Below are 20,722 nucleotides of genomic sequence, written 5' to 3' on the forward strand. Positions count from 1 at the left end.
ACTCTTTCCACTGTAGGGAAGACACTTTAATTCCTGAATCGCCCACCCAGGTGCTGGCACAGCTCGGTAGCGGCGGGGTGGGGACGTACCTGTCGATGACGTGGATGCCCATGATGAAGGGCTGCATCTCTGGGCTGGAGGGGTAGCAGAGCTTGCACTTGGTGTGGGCACTAAGCACCGTCCCGTCGCTCAGGGTGAATCGGTACGAGGGGCTGAAGGCCGTGCCGCGTGTCATCACTGAAGGAGACAACCAGGAACACATCAACCCCCTTAGAAACTCAAGCCAGAACCTGCAACACCCTACAAGCACCAGGAGGAGGAGGGAGGGAGCACAGGAGAGGAAGAATCTGCCTGGGACAACCACCTTCCCAGCAAACAAAACCACACACTGCATGTTGGCTAACCCCGTAGACCCAGAAAATAAGAGGAGTACGAATAACCATGGTGGCACAGAAATCCTCCCAGCTGCTTCTCCAGCTCCAAAGCCGTGTCCTGCAGTGGGTAAATCTAAATCTAAGCACTGTTCTTGAGTGCTCAGAGCTTCTGAAGGTGCAATCACTCAATCACCAGCATACAACATACAAGCTGATGAAGCCCAGCCAGGCTGGGAAGGTGCAGCAGGATGCTGTTGCTGCAACCCTGGCAGAGTTACAGCTCTCTGGAGGCTCAGCGACCTCCTGCTCCCACGTCTAGCTTTCCCGTCCCTGTTGTGAGCATCCTTGCCAACACAGCAAAGATGCTCACAAAAGAGCCAACAGAACAAAGATGCTCACAAAAGAGCTCCTGTTTCTTCTGCTTAGACACTGGGGATGGCGTTTGTGGATGGCACAGGAAAAAAAATTTAAAATAATCATTTTTAGCTACTATTTGTCTCAATTCTGTATTTCCTGAAAGGTGAGAGGGAACCTCCCGGCTGGAGGAGCTCCTTCAGCGTTACTCAGCCCTTTCCCCTCTCTTTTTGTCACTTTGTGATTATTATTGCAGCATTTATTTTTCCAGACAGCATTTATCCAGCAAAGAGGACCATGCCCCGGCTTCTCCCTGTAGCTCCCGCTGCTTGGCAGGAGAGCATGCCAGCGAGGAAGAGGAGCCCGTTACCTTCTTGAAAGAGCTGTTTGGCGTAAGATGGCTCTCTGCCCTGCGGCTGGAAGAAAGCGTAGATGCATTTCCGCACTAAATCCTCCCAGCCTGTCCTGCCGGCGGCTCTCAGGGAACTGGTATCAATGGAGATGATTTTACCTGGGCAGAGAGAGAGAAGCCACCTTACTCAAGCAGAGCATGAGAAGTCCCTCAGCACAAATAGGTCCATAAATGTGGAAAATGAAGCCATGTCCTGTTTGCGTCAGACAGCAGCGGCAGGAGCATGCAAGGAGGTCCTCCAGAAGGAGGTGGAGGTTCGAGGAGTTTGCTCTGGAGCACGCACCAACCTCTACGCACACTTTGGCCAGCCGAAGTGGATGTGAAACCCAACAAGAAGCACCTTCGTGCGAAGGGACCCTTGCCACTCCAAGGCTGGGGTCCCCAGATTCACACCCTCATCCAGGTGGACACCCTACCAGCCACCTTGCCCACAACAGGAGGTCCTCCAAGCAGGACCTGCTGCCTGCTTTCTCCCTCGACATGAAACACCAGGCAGCTTTGCCAGCTGTTTTACAGCCATGGCGGGGAGCAGCGAGCAGAGAAAATGTTCATTAAGTATTTTCAGGCTGCAGGGAAGTCCAGGGTAATGATTACCAGAAAGAAGGTCATCAGAATGGCTAGAAAGTAATATTTGGCCAAGGGCAAACCTGAGTCTGAAAGGTGATGACTGTATCATCCCCATCAATCAGAAACCTCAACAGCCCCCAAAATCCAACGGAGCAGAGAGGGGCTGCGTGCAGGGTGCAAGTCTGGTGTATTGGATCAGTTGAGGTGTAAACTCAGTTGAGGTGCCTCCAGTTGAGGTGTCAACCACAACAGTCCTAGCAGGCAGCGCTGCCATTTGAAAAGGACTGGACCATGCTCATGCTATGGGGTCCTGCACTGCATTGCTGGCCTCTGAGCCCCAGGGACAACAATTCCTCCAGAGCCAGGACTCCCTGGCATCACTGGGACGTTACCTGTGGTGTCTTGCTTGGTCACGAAGGATTCAGAAGGGGTGACGGCTGCCGGTCGAGGTAATCGTCTCGCGATGCATATCAGACATGACTGGAAATCTGCCAAAGCGGGAGAAGGAGAAGGGACCGAGAACATGAAAATCAGATGTTACAACCACCACTTGCAATCGAAAATTTTAATTAAAATACCACTGCTGAGCTTGATTGCCACGTCCTGCCCTGGAAGTGTTTACCCCGAGCAATCCTCCGGCCTTTCAAAGCAAATAGGCTCTGTCTAAACTCTATAAAATTTGCTGGAAAAGAGGTTTCCAGTGCTTGGAGAAATTAATTGTAAAGGCTTCGCGGATCTGGCAGTATCGTACAATAAAAGTCAGCACTAAAAGCCAGCAACTGTCGGCTTCAGGCAAAGTATTTGGTCATAAAATACCATAATTTATTCCTTCCAGTCATGATCTCCTGTGTAAACCGCAATGGATTAATCCAGCTAATGCGCTGGAAAATAATAGCTGGGACACTGAAAGGAGAGTTAGGGCACTTGCAGGAAAGCAACGACTCCCATGGCGCCGGGGAAACCCCGCCCGTCCCAAATCCTTGGGCAGAGATCTGCCTGCAGGCAGCCAATTCAGCCCAAAAATGTGTGGGCGGCACCGTGGTCTGGCAGTGGTGAAGGCACAAGGTGGGGTGTCCAGCACCCACGTCACTCCCTGAGAAGGTGCTGCAGCCAACGGGCTTTGGTGGGTAATGAAATACTGCTCCTTCCTTAAGGAATACCGACTGTAAGCAGTCCTGGAGGCAGCTCGGAGGGCCAGGGAAGATGGAATGGCTGGAGGGCATCAGCTCGGAGGGGAAGGGGAGAGTGAGAAGCCACAGCGAACTTCAGGCATCTCCCCTGGGTTCTCCCCCATGCCGGGCCAGGAATAACCAGCCCCCCCAGGCAGCCCTGCAGCGTGGGGGCTGGTCATCCTCCTGCCTGCACCACCATTACCACCCCGGTCCTCCTCCTTCCTGCACTGCCATCCCTACCCTGCTCCTCCTCCTGCCTGCCCTGGTCCCTGCCTTGGTCCTCCTCCTGCCTGCACTGCTGTCCCTACCCTGGTCCTCCTGCCCGCACTGCCGTTACCACCCCAGTCCTCTTCCTGCCTGCACTGACATTCCCATCCTGCTCCTCCTCCTGCCTGCCCTGCCATCCCCATCCCGGTCCTCCTCCTGCCTGCACTGCAATTCCCATCCTGTTCCTCCTCCTCCTGCCTGCACTGCCATCCCCACCCCGCTCCTCCTCCTGCCTGCCCTGCCCGAACGCAGGGTCGGAAGCAGAAGATGCTCTCCCCTACCTTCTCCTTCCTCCTTGAAGGACTTGGGCTGGGAGACGGTGAAGCACTGCATCACCTCGTAGCGCTGACGAGCCTCCTGGTTCTCCGTGCCCGGCTCGTCAGGCGGCCGGATCAACATCCTGCAGCTGAAGGTATGGCTGTTGCGCCTGGTCGCTTCTTGAGGCCAAGGAACTCCATTTACTGGGGGATGGAGAACGCAGGAGAAGAGGAGTTGTTAGGAGCTGCGCCGTGCCCACATCCCCCCCCCGACTTCCCGAGAACCCCTTGGATAAGGGGACAGAAGGAAAAGTGCCGGCATGGGGGAAGAAAGCAGCCTGCTGCTCAGCTCAGGGGCGAGCTGCGAGCAGAGCTGGGGGCAGAGCCCTCCCTGCCAGCCCTCGGGGCTCCTTCAGACCTCCTAAAGACCCCGTGCCCAGACCGACGCTCCCAGCCGGGCCCTGAGAGCACCTACAACTCCAAATGAGATCAGCATGTCATCGTGCTGACATTTATGGATTGTTCCCTACATTGCTGGTAGGTGCTATCATCTCCATCTTATGGGCAGGGAAACTGAGGCACGGTGTCTCTCAGTCACTTCCAGAGCTTGGGAGGGCTCCTGCCTCTTGCTGTTGTACTTGAAATCCCCTCGAAGCAATGCTCACAGGACTCTTCCAGCAAGTCCAGCTGAGCATCTCCATAGAAATGAATTTTTTCTTTTCTTCCTCCTCATTTCTGGGCTAAGTCAGCAGCGAGATCTTCCGGTACCACAGCAGTGAAAACCTTCCTCTTTGTTTTTTTTTCTATAACCTGGCTTTTCCCAAAAACCTCTGGGTACCAGCTGGCTGATTTTGCTAGCCCTCTACAACATCTCCGTGGATATCCGTATTCAACCCAAATGATTTTGCCACCAGCAGATTTTGAAGCTTTCATGCAACCCGATGTACAGGAAGAGCTGAGGGGCTTGTAACATCCAAGGAAAGGCAAAATGCCCAGCCTTAAACTGGGTAACCACAGGGAAAAGACGATGCCTGAACCTCTGTGGGCTCAAACTGATGAGTGCCCATAGATTTAGATGGTTTAAGACATCACTGTATTTACCCAGAAGGAAGACAAGTGTGAATTTAAAAAAAAAACCCTATTTTTAAGTCAAGCTACTTGAAAAGGTGCATCTTCCTTTTGCGTTTCTTCAAAGGTGTGAGTGGATGAGGAATCAGTGATGTCTCACCCACGTTAGCCACCCAGAGGATGCTCACCTCCAGTCAACAAATAAAACCTTCTGCTTTGGTTGCTTCCAACACCCTGCAAGTGCCTTCACCACGTGATGCTTCCTCCCATCCTCACAACTGTTCATTTTCCCAGTGTGGGGGCCCATCGCGAGCTCACCACTTGCACCATGACCTCCTGTCACACCCAAGATGCAGCATATCCCTATGCTAGGTACCTGGCAAAATACTGATGGGCTCTGAAACCAGCTGGGGACAATCCTCCCTCCAGCTGGGAGGACATCCTAAATGAACTGGGATAAGCCAACAGACTCAGTCTCCCAAATCAACACCTTGAAATCCTCCTCCTCATTTCCCTAAAGCTCCTACATGTGCCCCTCACTTTGGTGAGATGAGTTGGTTCTTCCCACCCATGAGCCAAAGTCGAAGGCAAAAGTTTTCTTAGTAAAGAAAGACAAAGGGAAGATGACTTGAATATTGTCATCCGCCAGCTGTTTATTCAAAAATCTAATATTGATATCTCACTGGTAGGATGTATTTCACTAGGCAAAGGTTTATGGATTATTACCTGTCTTGGGTATATCTCTGAATTTCACAGTACACAATATAAAAAATAATAATATATATAAATAATATATATAAAAATATATATACAAGGGCCAGCTTCACTGAAGACACAACAGCATTTTCGACAGCACTCTCCGAGCACCAGCTGATAAAAACCCCCACCTCAAGGGTTTTCTTACCTAGAGACTTTGGCAACAAGTTCTTGACAAACTCGGCGTGATCTCCCACGTGCAGGATGCTGTAGACACTGGTGTTCATGAGCTCCTCCTGGTTATAACCCAGGTAGCTGGTCACGTTCTCAGAGACGAAGACGATCCTCCCTTCGCGGTTCACAACGAAGAAGAAGCCATCCAACGCCTGTAAGGGGAGTAAACCTGGGCAGCGTGTGGGCAATGGGTCCTGGAGCAGGTCAAGATGCTCCATGACCATGGGCAACCTTCCTCTGCCTCTTGCACCTCAGTTTCATCCCCACTCTATATTATAGTAGTGATCAAATAACTGCATTTTCTTAAACACATAGAATAGCAGAATGGTTTGGGTTGGAAGGCACCTTTAAAGGTTATCTAGTCCAACCCCCTGCCATGGGCAGGGACATATTCCACTAGATCAGGTTGCCCCGTCCAACCTGACCATGAATGGTTCCAGGGATGGGGCATCGACCACCTCTCTGGGCAACCTGGGCTAGTGTCTCACCACCCTCAGCGTAAAACATGTCTTCCTTATATGTAGTCTGAATCTCCCGTCTTTTAGTTTAAAACCATTACCTCTTGTCCTATCACTACATACCCTTGTAAAAAGTCTGTCCCCATCTTTCCTATAAGCCCCCTTTAGGTACTGGCAGGCTGCTGTAAGGTCTCCCTGGAGCCTTCTCTTCTCCAGGCTGAACAACCCCAACTCTCTCAGCCTGTCCTCATAGCAGAGGTGTTCCAGCCCTTGGATCACCTGTGTCCCTCCTCTGGACCCGCTCCAACAGGTCCATGTCTGTCCTGTGCTGAGGACCCCAGCGCTGGACGCAGGACTCCAGGTGGGGTCTCACCCGATCGGAGCAGAGGGGCAGAATCCCCTCCCTCGACCTGCTGGCCATGCTGCTTGGGATGCAGCCCAGGACACGGTTGGCTTTCTGGGCTGCCAGCGCACATTGCTGGGTCACATCCAGCTTTTCACCCACCAGTCCCCCCAAGTCCTTCTCTGCAGGGCTGCTCTTGATCCCTTCAGCCTCCAGCCCGTGTTGATAGCGGGGGTTGCCCTGACCCACGTGCAGGACCTTGCACTTGGCCTTGTTGAACCTCAGGAGGTTCACACAGACCCACGTCTTGAGCTTGTCCAGGTCCCTCTGGATGGCATCCCATCCCTCAGGTGTGTCAACCACCCCACTCAGCTTGGTGTCATCTGCAAATTTGCTGAGGGGGCACTCGATCCCACTGTCTACATCATTGATGAAGATATTAAACAGTACTGGTGCCAGTACAGACCCCTGAGGGACACCACTCGTTACTGATCTCCATCCGGCATTTGAGCCGTTGACCACTGCTCTCTGGATGCGACCACTCAGCCAATTCCTTATCCACCGAACAGTCCATACATCAAATCCCTATCTCTGGTCTGCAACCTCCTCTGCTAAGGACTTCCCTGCCACTAAGGATGGTGCCAGTGGAGGAGGAACAGTCCTCTTCCAAGGGCCAGAGCTGAAGTCAGAAAGGTTCTAATTTGGCAATCCGCTGAAATTAAGCATATGCCCAATTTGTTTAATTACAGCCCAAGAATGACAGAGCCTTTGCATCATGCAGAATAACAGGTTTTTTCATGCATTTAGGATGCAAGTGGCAAATTCAGCACTGCAATCAAATGGAGGAGGACAAGTGTGACCCAGACCCAATCATACAACATGGGGAGATCTGCTTATTTTAACAAGGACACCATCAAGGTTTTTAATTCACTGCCATGGTACCGGGGACGTAATGCTTTCTGGTGCTACAAAATAAGCTCAGAGCTGCAGAGCCCAGTGCTTGTGTGAGAAGCCCTTGAGAAGGCTGATGGCTGATTTACACTCTTCCAAACATGCATCACCTAAAATGTTTCATCCAGGCAGGATTTGGTTTTCCTGGAGTCTAATTCCTACTTATCCTGCTCATCAAGAGCAAGGTCCGGTGGACTGTGATCCTGCAACTAGATCAGGCCATATCTTGGAGTGGGAGGTGGTGCAGGGACAGGAGAAACTTCTGATGCCCGAAAATTGGTACCCGCAGCATCGCCCTCTCCTCCCCATCCTCCCACTTGCCCATGCCAGCGGAAGGTTCCTCTGATGGAGAGCGTCCAGGCTTTATTTAATGCAGTTTCTAAAAATCAGGTTTTGCTGTAAAGCAACATTAAGTGCAAGAAACAGGAAGCATTTAAAAAAGGAAAAAAAAAGAAGAAAGAAATCTTTTGTCAAAATGGTTCTGGCAGATCGGCTGCAATTTTCCTTATTCCCAGCTGTTGCCAAGACAACCAGCCTTTGCACTTCGGGCGCCCAAAAAAAAAGACCCAGGCTGGATGGTAAACCCCACCTGGACCCTTCTCTCCAGGTGATGCTGGTTTTGGGGGGCCAGGGGAGCAGGGAAGGGGCAGGGGAGCTCTGAGGTGGCAGTCAGTGGGGACCCAGCTTGCACACCTCCCCTGTAGCCCCCATTCCTCCAGCAGCAACAGTGGGCATTTATCCATGGTTTAAATATTAAATTACCTTATCAGCACAATTGCTTATGGAAGTCAAGCCCAAACAACAGGTCAAGAGGCAGAAAACCTTCCTAAAAATGAACGAGATGCTTTTTAATAGCCCTTTTTATCTCTGGCTTTCTGGGTTTGTAAACCCCGCCTGTGCACAGGACACGCAGAAGAAGCTGGAAGTCATTTGTGGAATGTTTTCAGGCATGGGAGGCTGTGGATTGCTTGGGGACCAGCGAAACCACTAATTGCTTCTTGGGGTCAATCTGCATGGAAAATAAACTAAGGGTGGTAAGGGCTTGGCATCCTCAAAGTGCAGCCACGGATGCCCTGTAGCATGGGCATGGGTCGGGGTCAGCCTCTCAAGTGTGTGGGCTTCACATGCCGCTGCAGGAGGAGGACAATTAGGAAATTATTTCCTAGCCTGTATAGATAATAACCATAATCTAAACATGGATTTTAAATCAAATAATACAGGGTAGGCTGTTTACAAAGCAGCATCGACTGAGCAGTAATGCACCTCTGAGTTCCTTCCCGCAGAAAGGATGCATCAATACCTGACCCAAGCACGGAGGATAATTTTTAGTCATAAGCTAGCTGATTTAATTAATTTCTTTTTCTTTATGATGACTTCAGATTTTCCAGGGCCATTTCTATTACTGATGTGCTGCCATCCCTGCTTTGCCCTGAGGCATTCTGCTCCCCATCACCCAAGGTGCTGGATACCTCCGGGGCTCCTGGCCACAGTGAGCCACATATTCCCATGTGTGGACACGGAAACGAGGGGATCGACCCCTGCTGAACGATGTTCTGGTGAGCCAGCTGGACCCACGCTCATCATTTAAGTGATGTAAAGGCAAGTGCCCAAGACCACACTGCGAAATATGTGGATTTACTGCGGATATACGGACGCTGCTCTCTCTCACCGTTTTGTTAGCTCTGCCACTGCTCTCGTAGGATGCCTTCTCCCAATATAAGCCAAATAGTTGGGTTTTGTTGAGTATCTGCTTCTTCTCCTGCATCACTTTGTATTCTCATGCTTGTTTCTAGCACCCAATGCACCCCTCAAAACCCACATGCCTTTCCCAGCCTAATTTCTAAGCCCCTTCTGCATTTTTGCAGGTCTGTTAGGCCGAGCACCTCTGTAGCCAAGCTGCTAACTCCCCATTAACTCCATCCATGTGCTTCCAGCACCCATTTTGCATCCTTTCTGCAAGTCAGACCGTTCCTTTGACGCCAACCCCCTTCCCATCCCTTTTGCATTAACTGCTCCATCTGCAGAGTCACCTCTTGCAGAGTTTTACTAATTTTGACACCTTCACTCCAGGGCTCAGGGGAGACCAGTGTGGTACGAGGAGGGATTAAACAGGTCCTGAAAAGCACGCATCACAGTGCAGGAGAGCTCCCCACAGCCTCCGAGCATCTTTTGGAGATGCAAAAGAGGCAAAAAATGGGATGGGGAGGGAGTCTCGCTCACCTGGAATCCTGAAACGCAGGCTGGCTTTCTGTCTCAAAAACGATGCCACATTTCACCTCCCAGCTACTGGGCTCCCACCAGATACCACAGAGTAATTCGTCGGACTGTGTCGTGTCAGCAATTATGCTCTTATAGTTAATTAAATGAATCAGATGACGATATTGCTTCCTTTTCGTCTTTGAATGTGTAATTTTATCAGGCAGTTTCAATGCAAGAAGGCGGCTGTGGGATAGTGCTGGCCATCCCCACGGAGGAACTCCCCCTGCCCAACCCCAACCACTCTCTGTGAAATCACCAGCTGAACGATTTAGGATTTGAAGTTTATCTCTGGGGCCTGTGATATAATATAATAACCCTCATATAATAACCTTCTCCATACAAGATGGTCCCGTCAGGTCCAACTCTGACCTTCCTCCTGAGATATGACTATTTCTGATTTATTGATATCAACCAAAATGCGGCGCACCCTCCTCATCCTCCCTATTTTCCAAAGGACAGAAGGATTCAAATCTGTTGAAAACCATCCATCCACATTACTTAACTCACCTCCAAATGAGGCCAGGGGCTCAGTTTAATACACACTTAGAAGCAATTCAATATTTTAATGCTGATATTAAGAAGCTATCCAGAATAGCTTCGACTTAACCAAGTCCAAGCTCCACCATGCTTGGTTAAGACTCACTTTCCAAACCGTTTGCTGAAGCGAAGGACCAAAATCAGTTTACCTGCAACTTAGGCCAGGGACATGGCTAGGCTTAGAGCATTCCAACTACGTCTCCGTTGCCTTCCTCCTCTGTATTTCACTTTCTTGATGCACTGCTTTGCTTTGGGCAGTAGCAGGAGCCTGGCAGCATCAGCAACATTTTAGCACCTACCTCCAGAAGAAGAGGTCCCAGAGATTCCTTCTCAATCACTCCTTGGCTGCTGGACGAGATGTCAGACTTCTGGACTTCATCATCAGCCGCTTTCTCTGTAGCAAAGGAAAAGGGACGTTTTAGCCAAGAAAACCCATCATTTTACTACTGAATTATTACCAATAATAAACTAAATATTGACCACTTGTCATACAGGCAATGCAGAATGTGCACCAAAAGACTCCAGCATTTTCATTTCATCCCTCAGTCCCATGAAGATATGATGTCATTTCTAATTATTTATTAATTTTTTATAAAATAAAAGCACTAATTAGATCGCAGTCTACTGCTAGCAGGAAGGAAAAAAACCATCTTAAAGCAAAAGCCTGCAGAAAGAGGCATCCAAGATCAACATTTTGAAAAGGAAATGGTATATCCAGTTTAGCGCAAGCTACACTATTTCATCTGGAACTTTTCGGACAACGCTTTAAGAAATAACTGCCGGGAGGAATTCATGGAGAATGGGCTGTGCCAGAGGAAACCTGCTGGAGAAGAAAAAGCAGCTTGAACCACTGATGTGCAGGGAGCATCCCAGATGCCGGCCAGCCAGGAGCCAGCAGGGCCAGGGACAGGAGGAGAGCACCCGACGTGGAGCAGGTGATGCTGCTGGAGAAGCCCAGTCCCAGCCCTTCCAGAAACTCTCACGCTGTATTGCTGAATAATCCCTCCGGGAAAAAAACGACCCAAAAAACCCGGAGAGAAGGCCCTGTTATTTGTCTCGCACTCCCCCGAAAGGTGCTAGCCACGTCGCACAGCTACTCTGAGGAATTCAGGATAAATCCAGCAGCGAAAGGCGGGGTGGCAAGTGGGATGTGATAAAGCCAGCGCTCACAGGCAAGTGAGCCACGATGCCGCTGGCTTTTCAGGGCTGTCTTGTTTTGCTCCTCCATATCCATGACTGTTTTCCACTGGAAAAGCTAGGAGAGTCCCTTGGCCTCTCCGGCTGTGATCTGGGAAGGATGGGGAGAGCAGCAGCCCTGTCTCCACAGGACGCAGTTGAGAATAAACCCTGATCGCTGGGAGTGACTCGGGAGGCTGGCAGTGCAAGCCCCAGCTAGGCACCTCTGGGGCTACTGATGTATTTCCAAAGAGGAGATTAATTACTGTTTGATCACATGGGTTGGGTGGACTAAGAGCAGAAAGAGGCAAGTGGGAGCTAAACCTTGATGGAGAGGATACCTGCTTCATTGATCAGGCATCACTCAGCAAGGGAAAAGCAGGGATGTCTCAGATTGCAGGTGCTTTTTGCTTCAGCTATGTTTTGCTCTGAAATGTGAAAACGCAAGCTCCTGGGGACAGCTGGAGGGGCCGGGTGTTACCCACTGCATGTCAGTGCCCGTTGGCACTAGCAAAGGAAATTATCAGCCGTGCAGGATGTGAAACAGCGTAGGAGTCCTGAAGCATCCTCAGTCCAGGCTCACATGGACGGCTTCGATGCAGGTTTTGATTAAAAATGAAAAACACTCTGTGTGGCTAGCCGAAAAATGACTTGAAACTTGGTCCTCTATTAATGTTACACCATTTACAAGGTTTTCCCAGGTACCAGAACCACAAATTCAGCCTAGTAGCTGAAAATTAAGCCGTGTTTTTTCTGTATAACTGCTAATTGTTAGTATAAAGAAAGATGCTAGGGCCGGGATGCAGCCGGTGATTCGTGGACAACGGGCACAGTCCAGAGGGATGCAGCCCCATCCTCGCAGGCTGGGCTTCCTCGCATGGCAGGAGTAACATCCCGGGGTTTGCCAGGAAACCAAAGGGATGCTCAGAAAAATCCCGAGGACCAAACACGTGTGAGGTGCTGGGAGCTGGAGGAAGAAAATTACCCGAACTGGTTTTAAGAGGTACGGCAGCAAGTTGTGAACTTTATTGCACAGCAGGACAAGGGAAAATGCTCCTCAACCCACAGTGCCTTGTGTAGGACCTGGAAACCCTCATGTGCATCAATAAATACATGTTTATCAATCAAATGTATACGTGTATCAGCACACCAGGCTGATGAAAGAGCTCTGCCCAGCTTATGTCAGTCCGCTCCCAGAGGGCAAGAGATGTTTTCTCGGGATAAATATCCGTTAAGCACAGCGGTATGCATGCTGAAAGTGCAAGCCAAGAGGTTTCTAGGACTGCTGGAGGTTTACTGCTCATCTCTCTTGACACTGGTCTTCGTTTCTGATCATCCCAGCACCAAGGAGCCAGTCCTCCGACTTGTCTGTAAGCAAAAGCTAAGTTGCATTTGCTGTTTTGCAGCACATCGGATGGAAGGTTTATTACTCAGCATCAAATCACGTTTACAAAATGTACAGATGTGTCACTTGAAACTCTTCATCCCTGTGTCCTCCCAGGACTTTATCTGTCTTAAGCTTACTTTGGGTGTTTCTCGTTCCTGACTTTGTCCTTCATCACTTGCATCGCCGCAACGAGCGAGCCTGGAAGAGCACTTGCTCAACACTTGCTCTTGCAGAGGTGGTCGCCAGCTTCCCCCACCAATTTATCGGGTAATCTCTGCCTCTGCTTTCCCTCTCACCCAGTGGCTCTTTTCTCTATAGAAAATAAATCAACTGAAAAAGGTCACGTCTTCATCTCTGCTGGCACAGCCCCGAAAACAACAGGCAACGTGCCCCCTGTTTCGAGCACACATGCACAGGTTTCGGATGCCCAAGCAACGGTCTGACTTCAACCCTAAAATACCTGACCCCTGCGTCCTGCTACGGACCCCCTTGGGCAGCTCATCTCAATCCCACAGGCCTCAGTTTCCCCTGTTTCAAGCAGAAACTGGAGTTCATTCCACCTGAACCGCCTCCAAGCAGCGATGCCTGCCTCCCCCCCAGCACCACTGCATGGCTAAATCGTGAAGGAGCAGAACCGTCCCAAGGAAGACACCCAAATCCCTTCCAGGGATGGAAGACCTTCCCATGCACCCAAACCCGCAGGAGCTGGCAGGTACCACAGCATGAGAAATGGGGGTTTTTTCCTACGCTTAATAAATTGATGCACTTAGAGGCAATGCACTGGCTTTCAGCTCTAATCCTTTAATTGGGCTGCGGGATCCTCCTCCTGCTTTAGTGAAATAGTTTCATCTGCCAGCTCTGAGCCCGTTATTCAGGAGGATTAGCTGGCAGAACGATGCGCTGTCGCTGTCTCCCTTGTGCACGAGTCCTTCTTCTTCCCACCTTTGCAGCACTGGATCTGGGAGCAGATGGATCCCTTGCTCACCTTCTCCGGGGTGGCACATCCCAGCGATGCAAAACTCCTTCAAAGCATCAGCGCATCCCGGCTAAGTACTTCAGTTAATGTGCTTAAATGCAGCTCTTTAGCTTTTCCATCCCGAGCGTGCGAGGAATACATTACAAGCAAACTGCTGGTTTGCACCTTAACCCATTAATTTCAATTTTCTTTTTTTCCAGCATTAATTGCAGTGGTGGCTCTGCTATGCTGGCGACAGGCTGATGCTCTCGGGGAGCATCGGTCACGGGCCAAGCATTCCCTGCGCTTGACACAGCCAAACACAGAGCAGATTCCCGGTTCCCCAAGCTCATAATCTCATTATAAAGCCGGACAGATTCACGTGTAAATAAACCAACGGGAGCAACATGAGCCCTGGCGCTGCTGCTGTTTGAAGCTGTTGGGATCCAGCTGTGGGGGCTTTGGCAGCCTTGGGCATCATAAATCCCCACGGCACAATAAAAGCCCGGCATGCTGACGGCCCCGATTGGAACCTAATTGCTGCAAACGTGATTAAAGCAGGGTTTTTTTCTTGCAGCAGAGACAGGAGCTATTTTAAATGCATTCCTCAAATTACGCCCCAATTTTCTGACAACCAGGGAGATGTCTGGGTGCCTCTGGAGTCTATAGGAGCCGTAGGGTCCTTGGCACTCCAAAAATATTAGGTCAGTGGACTTGAACTGTGAGGTAAATGTGTTATAAACAGGTCACCCAACACCATCGATACTGCAGCGGGACAGGACGCGATGCCCACTGAGATGCCTGGGAACACCGCGGTCACTTTGAAAACAATCTCGTCCCGTGCCAACCCCGTGCAGCCAAGCTTGGCACGGAGAGAAGTGACATTTCCAGCTCAGCCCCGCTATTTCGCAGCCACACGAGCCTCCTGGCTGGAAGCCGCTGATTCTTTACAGGACTAGAAGAAGGGATGGGGAAGGCACAAGGCTGGTGAGGGATGGAGGACACTGCTAAAGCACACTGGGACTGGAAGAGGAATGATACACTCGGGTGCCCTGATGCTGGAAGCGATGGCCAGCAGCACAAGGCAATGGGAACAGATTTTGCATCACCGAGAGCTGCTCTTCCCGTCCCCCAGCCCGATGGTACCCAGCCGTGTCCGGGGCTGCCAGCCAGGCTGCTCTCGGCGTGCAGCTCCTCCCGGGCTCAGCACGGTGGAAGGAAGGCACGGAGCAATGCTGGGGGGGGAAAAAGGGTGGGAGGTGAGCAGAGTAAAAAGCTATGCCCCTGGCAAGGCGAGGGCTGACGGCGGGGTGGCAAGCTGCTGAAACGGTGGGGTGCAGCCCAGGCTGGGGGGACGTCGGCAAGTCGAGGTGTGCGCATGGAGAGCCCACCGATTCGGAGTGTTTTCCCCCCGATTTTAGAAGACATCAACGTAAAAAGTTCCTTTTTTTGGTTAATAAAAGCCCAAAGCCAAGAGCACACACGGGAAAGGCAAACGGCTCATCTGGGGTGTTATTTCTGCTCCCCCAAAAGACAGTGCAGTATGTACCCCCCTTAAAAACTGGCTCAGACACTCTGTCTCTAAACCACATCGCATGGAGCAAAGCTGAAGGATGTGACTTTGGCAAGTGGGTGCCACCCACAGAGCTGTAGGGTACTGATGCTTTCCCCTTTCTTTGTTTTCCCTCTTTGCATTATTATTTTTTATTTCCCCAACCTCCCTAGTTTGCCTTAGCTGCCTCCATCCCTTTGGCAGGTCTTCTGCTCTTTCTCTACCACCATTTTTGGTGGCATGGGGCACAGCAAAATCATCCCCAGGATGCTGCACTCGCCTCTCTCTGCTTCCAGACCTCTGTACCCAAAACCCTGTACCCACAGAAAATCAGGCATCCAAGGTAGGGAGAAAATCAGGTACTCAAGGCAGGGAAAATACAAGGGTTGGAGAGGAGCTGTGACCTCCTCCAGCAGCCACAGCTGAAGACCTTCCCTGGAGCAATGCTGAGGCTGTGTAGGGTAAGAGCCATAGCCACACAATGGGAAAAGTCCCCCCAAAGGCCTTAACTTACCGCTTTTTACCCCACACATGACAAAGCCCCATGGCCAGGAGAGCACCTGCACTCCAAGGGGCCGGAGAAGTGAGGATGTGCCACCAGAGTGATGGCAGGACCATAGGGAAGGAGGGTCGGTGGCTTAGGGGACACCTCCCAGAGCCACTCCAAGGGATAAGGTGGGAGGGGAAGGAAAATGGGTGTCAAGGGGCTGGACGTGGAGAGGAAAAGATGTCCAGCATTGATGTCCATCTGCAGTGTCTTGGGAAATTATCTCCGGCCCCACAGGCTCCATCACATGGAGCTCCATCCATAGCATCCAGGGCAAGCACTCCTGTCTCTCCATCCCTTAAATCTGCACTTATAAATTAAAATAATACAAGCTGTCTGATTCTGCTCATCATTTAAAATTTTGCAGCTGAAATGCTTTTTTTTCCCCCAGAAAGGGGAAATGAATATCTGAAAAACAATATGTTGCACGTGGGTCTTCTAAATCAGGACATAAAGAATTCAAACCAGGATTTTGCTGAGAAACGTCATGAACACAGAAAATTAGAACAATTGTTTCCACTTGCCCAGCACAAAACTTTGTAATATATTGCATTTTGCCTTGACTTGCAAGAAGCTCACTGCTGCTGTCCAAGGAAGCCCCAGTGGAGAGGCCCCCAAAGTTGCGGACATAATGGCCAGGACCCAAACGCTGCCCCACACCCTCCAAGGGCTCTTTTTCAACATGAAATTTCTATAGGCAACATTCGTTTTTCATTTCTTATGATAGAAGCCCAAAAAGTCTTTGGGTTTGACTTTTCTATTAAAAATTCAACAGCTCAAAGGCAAAAAGCCCAACTAAGGAGGACTTGCAGCCTTTCTCAGAGCGTGTTGGGTACCCCAGTGGGCACCAAGGATGACAGAGCAGGGCAAGATGGAGAAGCTGATGAGATGCCTAGCAAACACGATGGAGCACCAGGCACGATGACTCCCCATCCCTCTCCCATACGGCACAGCTGCACAGCCTCCCCAAGGGCCGTGCCGGCTGAACCCCCCAGATCTCAGCCAGGATCTGCTCTATCTGCTTTTTAAAAGATGAGCGAGGCAAAAAAATCCACATCTGTAATTTCCCAAATGAGGAGCTTTGATTTTTAGTTAATTAAAATCAGATGGAACAGACTCGGTGCACCCACGGATCAAGAGCGTGACAGAAAGCTGTGCCATTAATTAGTGCCTGCTACAAGGTTCATCAGTCCAGTAAACCCAACAGAAAAAAAACCTGCAATAAAAATAAACTCCTTGGCAGAAGGTGTGCACCAAGTACATCTTGCAGTGGGGCACAAAAAAATTGGTTTAAAAAAGCCGCAAGAGGAGAAAAAGACAACAATATCGATACAGGAAAGCAGCAGGTAAGGGGATCTAGACCATAGAAATGGGAACACTTTTGTGTTTTTAAACAGTACTCAAGGAGGAAGGCGTGTCTAGGGCTATCTGTCAGGTTAGGGACATGTTGGGGGAAAGCCTCCAAGCATCACCGGCTGCTGCTAGTGGTAGTGGCCCGGCCATCCAGGGAGACCCGAGGTCCTGAGCTCACCTCTGGCCTCCTCTCGAGTCCCAGCAAGCCCGAGCGCTCTCCTCTTCATCCCTAGGGATCAACAGGTAGAGGAAGATCCAACCTCAACTGGGGGATGAAGCCAATTTCCAAGGAAGACCATCCTACGTAGCCTACAGGGCACGTGCTTGGACCACAGCAACGATGGCTTCTTTGGAGGTACTTTAAACCAAAATTCAAGCTGTGGAAGCTGAGATTTGCCCAACGCCCCCCTGTTCAACGTCAGCATATTCACGCGGAGGCAGATGCAGAGAACCCAGCCCAGAGTCCTCCCTTCTTCACTTCCACAAATACCAGATTCCTCTAAAACACTGTATGGAAATCAGCAGCTCTTAGGTTGTATAACTTTTTATTCTAGTAGGAGGAAGGAAATTATCTGATCTATGAATTTAAAAAACTGTGGAAAAATACAATCTGTGAGATTCAGAGCTTGAAAATACCAGTGCAAGAAATAGAAGAGCAGATCTTAGCTTTCAGAAATCAGCACGGCTCCTTCAGAGCCCTGCGCTCGCCTGCTTTATATCACCTATCGCGATGGTCTATCGGTGACAGGACCCAGGGTGCTCCCCAACCACGTGCCATAACACCAGGCAGGAGTTCCAGGACACCGGGGTAAGATCTATCTCTCAGAGCATAGGATGGAGATGTTTCCACCCAAGCTACTGGTCTCATGCTCCCTTTACGGCCAAAGTAGAGAAAAAGGCATTTTTAGAGGAGATTCGCCTGATCCATTTTACATTCTTATTCTAAGATAGAGTCTCATTTTTGTTTTTTCGGGGGGTGTTGTTATCCCCTAGGCCCTCCTCCACAACCAGCAGTCAAACAGCTTTTGCTCTCTCTCTTTTTCTTTCTTTTCCAGTGAGAGCTGAACTCCTGACTCCATCACCAAACTCCAGCGTTGGCCCTAAAAGAAATAACCCATGCACCTCCAGAGCTGACAACACAGCGCTCGCTTCAGCCCCAGGTATTTCTGTGCCGTCCCAGAGAACGTCCTCACCAACACAGCCCCAAAGGGGTTCTTCAGACACATCGTGAACCCTTATTCCTTCATCAACGTACATGCAAAGGCACATGTCAGGAGGATACATCTCATCAGGCACACAGCCAAGGGAGGAAACTAAGTCCTTGGGGTGTATAAAATGGGCTGAAGAGCCCACGTGGATGGTGAGGACTGAGGACTAAAGCTGCTGGCCACTCCAGTTGCACCAGTAGAGCCAACAGTGGAGACGGATGGGTGGAGGGCAGGACAGTGGGACATCCTGCCGCTCTCCCATGTCTCACCTGAGCTTCTTGCTTCATGGCCTGGCTGGAAAAGCAGTCAAAAAAAAGCAGTCATGCGTTGCTGCTGTACTGGGAACGATGACAGCTCCATCTAATGCTCTCACAGCTATTTGCCACGCTGCCTTCAGCCCAAGAGCCTGTCCTTACCACGGTGGCACTGGGAAGACTCACTAAAGCCCACGGGCTAGTCCCAGCAGTTAAGCACCTCTCCAACCCCTACATAAAACATCAAATCCTAAAAGGACTAAACCACGCAGACTTATTCATCCACCAGCATAGATTTGCAGGTGGGACACTGCATTTATACTGAGGTTAGTGATTTCAAGGTAGCTTTTAAACTGTATGAGCAAAAGACACAACAGGCCGGTGTCAGTATTAACGCAGCAGCTTGACTTATCCTTCCACTTGCCCAAAACCCCCTTCAACAGTGATATTTCAAAACCAGGACACCATTCCATGGTGCTTCAGTGCAATTTGCCAATTTGATGGCAGTTCCCATCAGCAGGAGGACTACAGCCACCTCCACCATGTCTACAACCAGCCCCGGGAAACGGACACTCCTGGTGGGCAACAACCCAACTCCGTACCAGGTCTTTAGACTGGTGATCCCAAGCTTAAGCAACATTAACCTTCCACGTGGCTATGGGCTGCTCCCCAGTTTTGGCTGCTCCTCCAAGTGGTATTTCCCCTCTTTTCCCACATAGAGGATAAGGATTTTGACGAAAGGAATTTTGTTGTGTTTTTTTTAAACTTTTTTCTTATTTTTTAAACACTTATCTACCAGCAACAGACACAACCAAATTCCTCAGGACTATACAATGCAAATAAATCAACAGTCTTGTTTTAACCCATTTGACCCTTACTATAAATTGCAAAGAACATATTCCAACATTGCCCTCGTCCTAACCAACTGCTACACACTCACCTGCGACATCCTTCCAAATGAGGACCTCGGGGAGGATGGACAAGACATCTGCTTCCCTTTAACGAGCCTAAGATACATCTCCCTATTAACACTCCCATTTTCCAGCTGAAGAAACCCAATGCATAACCACACACACTTCTGCAGCTCTTGGTGGAGTGTTTTAAGAAGTTCATTGACATCTTTTGAGCTGAGATGCTGTTACATGCCGCATGAATGCTCACAACCCAAAAGCCACCAGGGTTAGCTTCAACCGATGCTGCTTTCACACACCACGGTGGTTCACCAACTGGTGGTTCTCTCTTGAAGGACTCCAGATGGACCTCCAAGAGCACATTTGTCCATGCCCCAAAGCAAACGGCATCACGCAGCATCAGTGTACGATGGCACCAGGAGTACAGCTTAAGATCCAAGATACCGGTCCCTGCTCCGACCAGCAAACATCACTTTCTTTGGCAAAGCTTATATGGAAAACTCTATTTTTCTGCTTCTAATAAAATCCTTGTGTAATGGCGAAGAGTGCAGAGCAAAGCACGCTGCCACTAAGACAGAAGGAAAAGGGTATTTCTTTCTGTCTTCACACCTTTTAGAGTTAAACATTAATGGTGTCGAGATGTCTTAAGTAAAAAAGGCTGGTTGTCTGAACAATGTCAGGAAAAATTATACGGTGCTGAGTGAATGCAAAATTAATGAGCACTGAATGCTGACAGGAGAGAACAGGCATAAGGAGCTGAGACTTTTTTATAGTCAACGCTGAGATCAAGCAGCTAGAACATCTCCATCTTGCTGGGTGAAGGAATAAAGGCAGAAAAAAACTTTTATCTCAAATCTGAAGAATTTAATTCATTCAAAAACTGTGTCAACTCTGCATGGCCAAATCTACAGCGATGAGAAAGGGCTACATATATCTCCCCCGCACAACTTTAATTCAGCCCTGGCATAGCCTTCATTCTTCTCCTGCAGGCATAAAATACATTGCAACACCATTTTAACGATCCGACTTAATTAATTTTGCAAAGAATTAGACTATTTTTTCTCAAGATGTAGCATCTTGAAGCCCTGGTACGCTGCATGCTAAAGTCCATGAGAAGTTACTATTAAAAATTCACTCGTGTCAACCGTTAAACCAGCTTTATGCTCAAGTTGCACAGGCACGTCAAATATGTGAACTGCACCGGCAAGGAGACGCCTGCCAAAGCGTGCAGACAATGCAAAGCTCGAGCGCGGCGAGGGGGGAGCTGACGCTTCCCATGCACAGAGCAGCACTCCCCCTCCAGCCCCGCTCCTCCAAACCCGACTTTCTCGCGCCTCCCATCTGTCTCTCCTCGGCTGCAAAGGGAGAGCTGTCAATCTGCAGCTATGGAGGGGATCGACTTGCTTTTTCTGCTACGCCAAAGGGATCTG

At 49.9% G+C, this 20,722-nt stretch overlaps 1 protein-coding gene across 5 annotated transcripts in view; it reads right to left on the reverse strand.

Annotated features, from left to right (window-relative positions):
• The window catches only part of NCOA1 (nuclear receptor coactivator 1), a 184,977-nt gene that overhangs the window by 26,881 nt on the left and 137,374 nt on the right, over positions 1-20,722 (reverse strand). For all 5 annotated transcript variants that reach the window (XM_052809163.1, XM_052809161.1, XM_052809162.1 and 2 more), the window contains 6 exons: positions 10,249-10,343; positions 5,376-5,553; positions 3,428-3,607; positions 2,100-2,195; positions 1,099-1,239; positions 90-237 (listed from right to left, as the gene is read on the reverse strand). In XM_052809163.1, the coding sequence (XP_052665123.1) occupies positions 90-237; positions 1,099-1,239; positions 2,100-2,195; positions 3,428-3,607; positions 5,376-5,553; positions 10,249-10,343 (838 nt within the window). The remainder of the gene's footprint in view (positions 1-89; positions 238-1,098; positions 1,240-2,099; positions 2,196-3,427; positions 3,608-5,375; positions 5,554-10,248; positions 10,344-20,722) is intronic.

This window comes from Harpia harpyja, chromosome 15 (genome assembly GCF_026419915.1).
Source record: "Harpia harpyja isolate bHarHar1 chromosome 15, bHarHar1 primary haplotype, whole genome shotgun sequence".
Classification (NCBI taxonomy): domain Eukaryota; kingdom Metazoa; phylum Chordata; class Aves; order Accipitriformes; family Accipitridae; genus Harpia; species Harpia harpyja.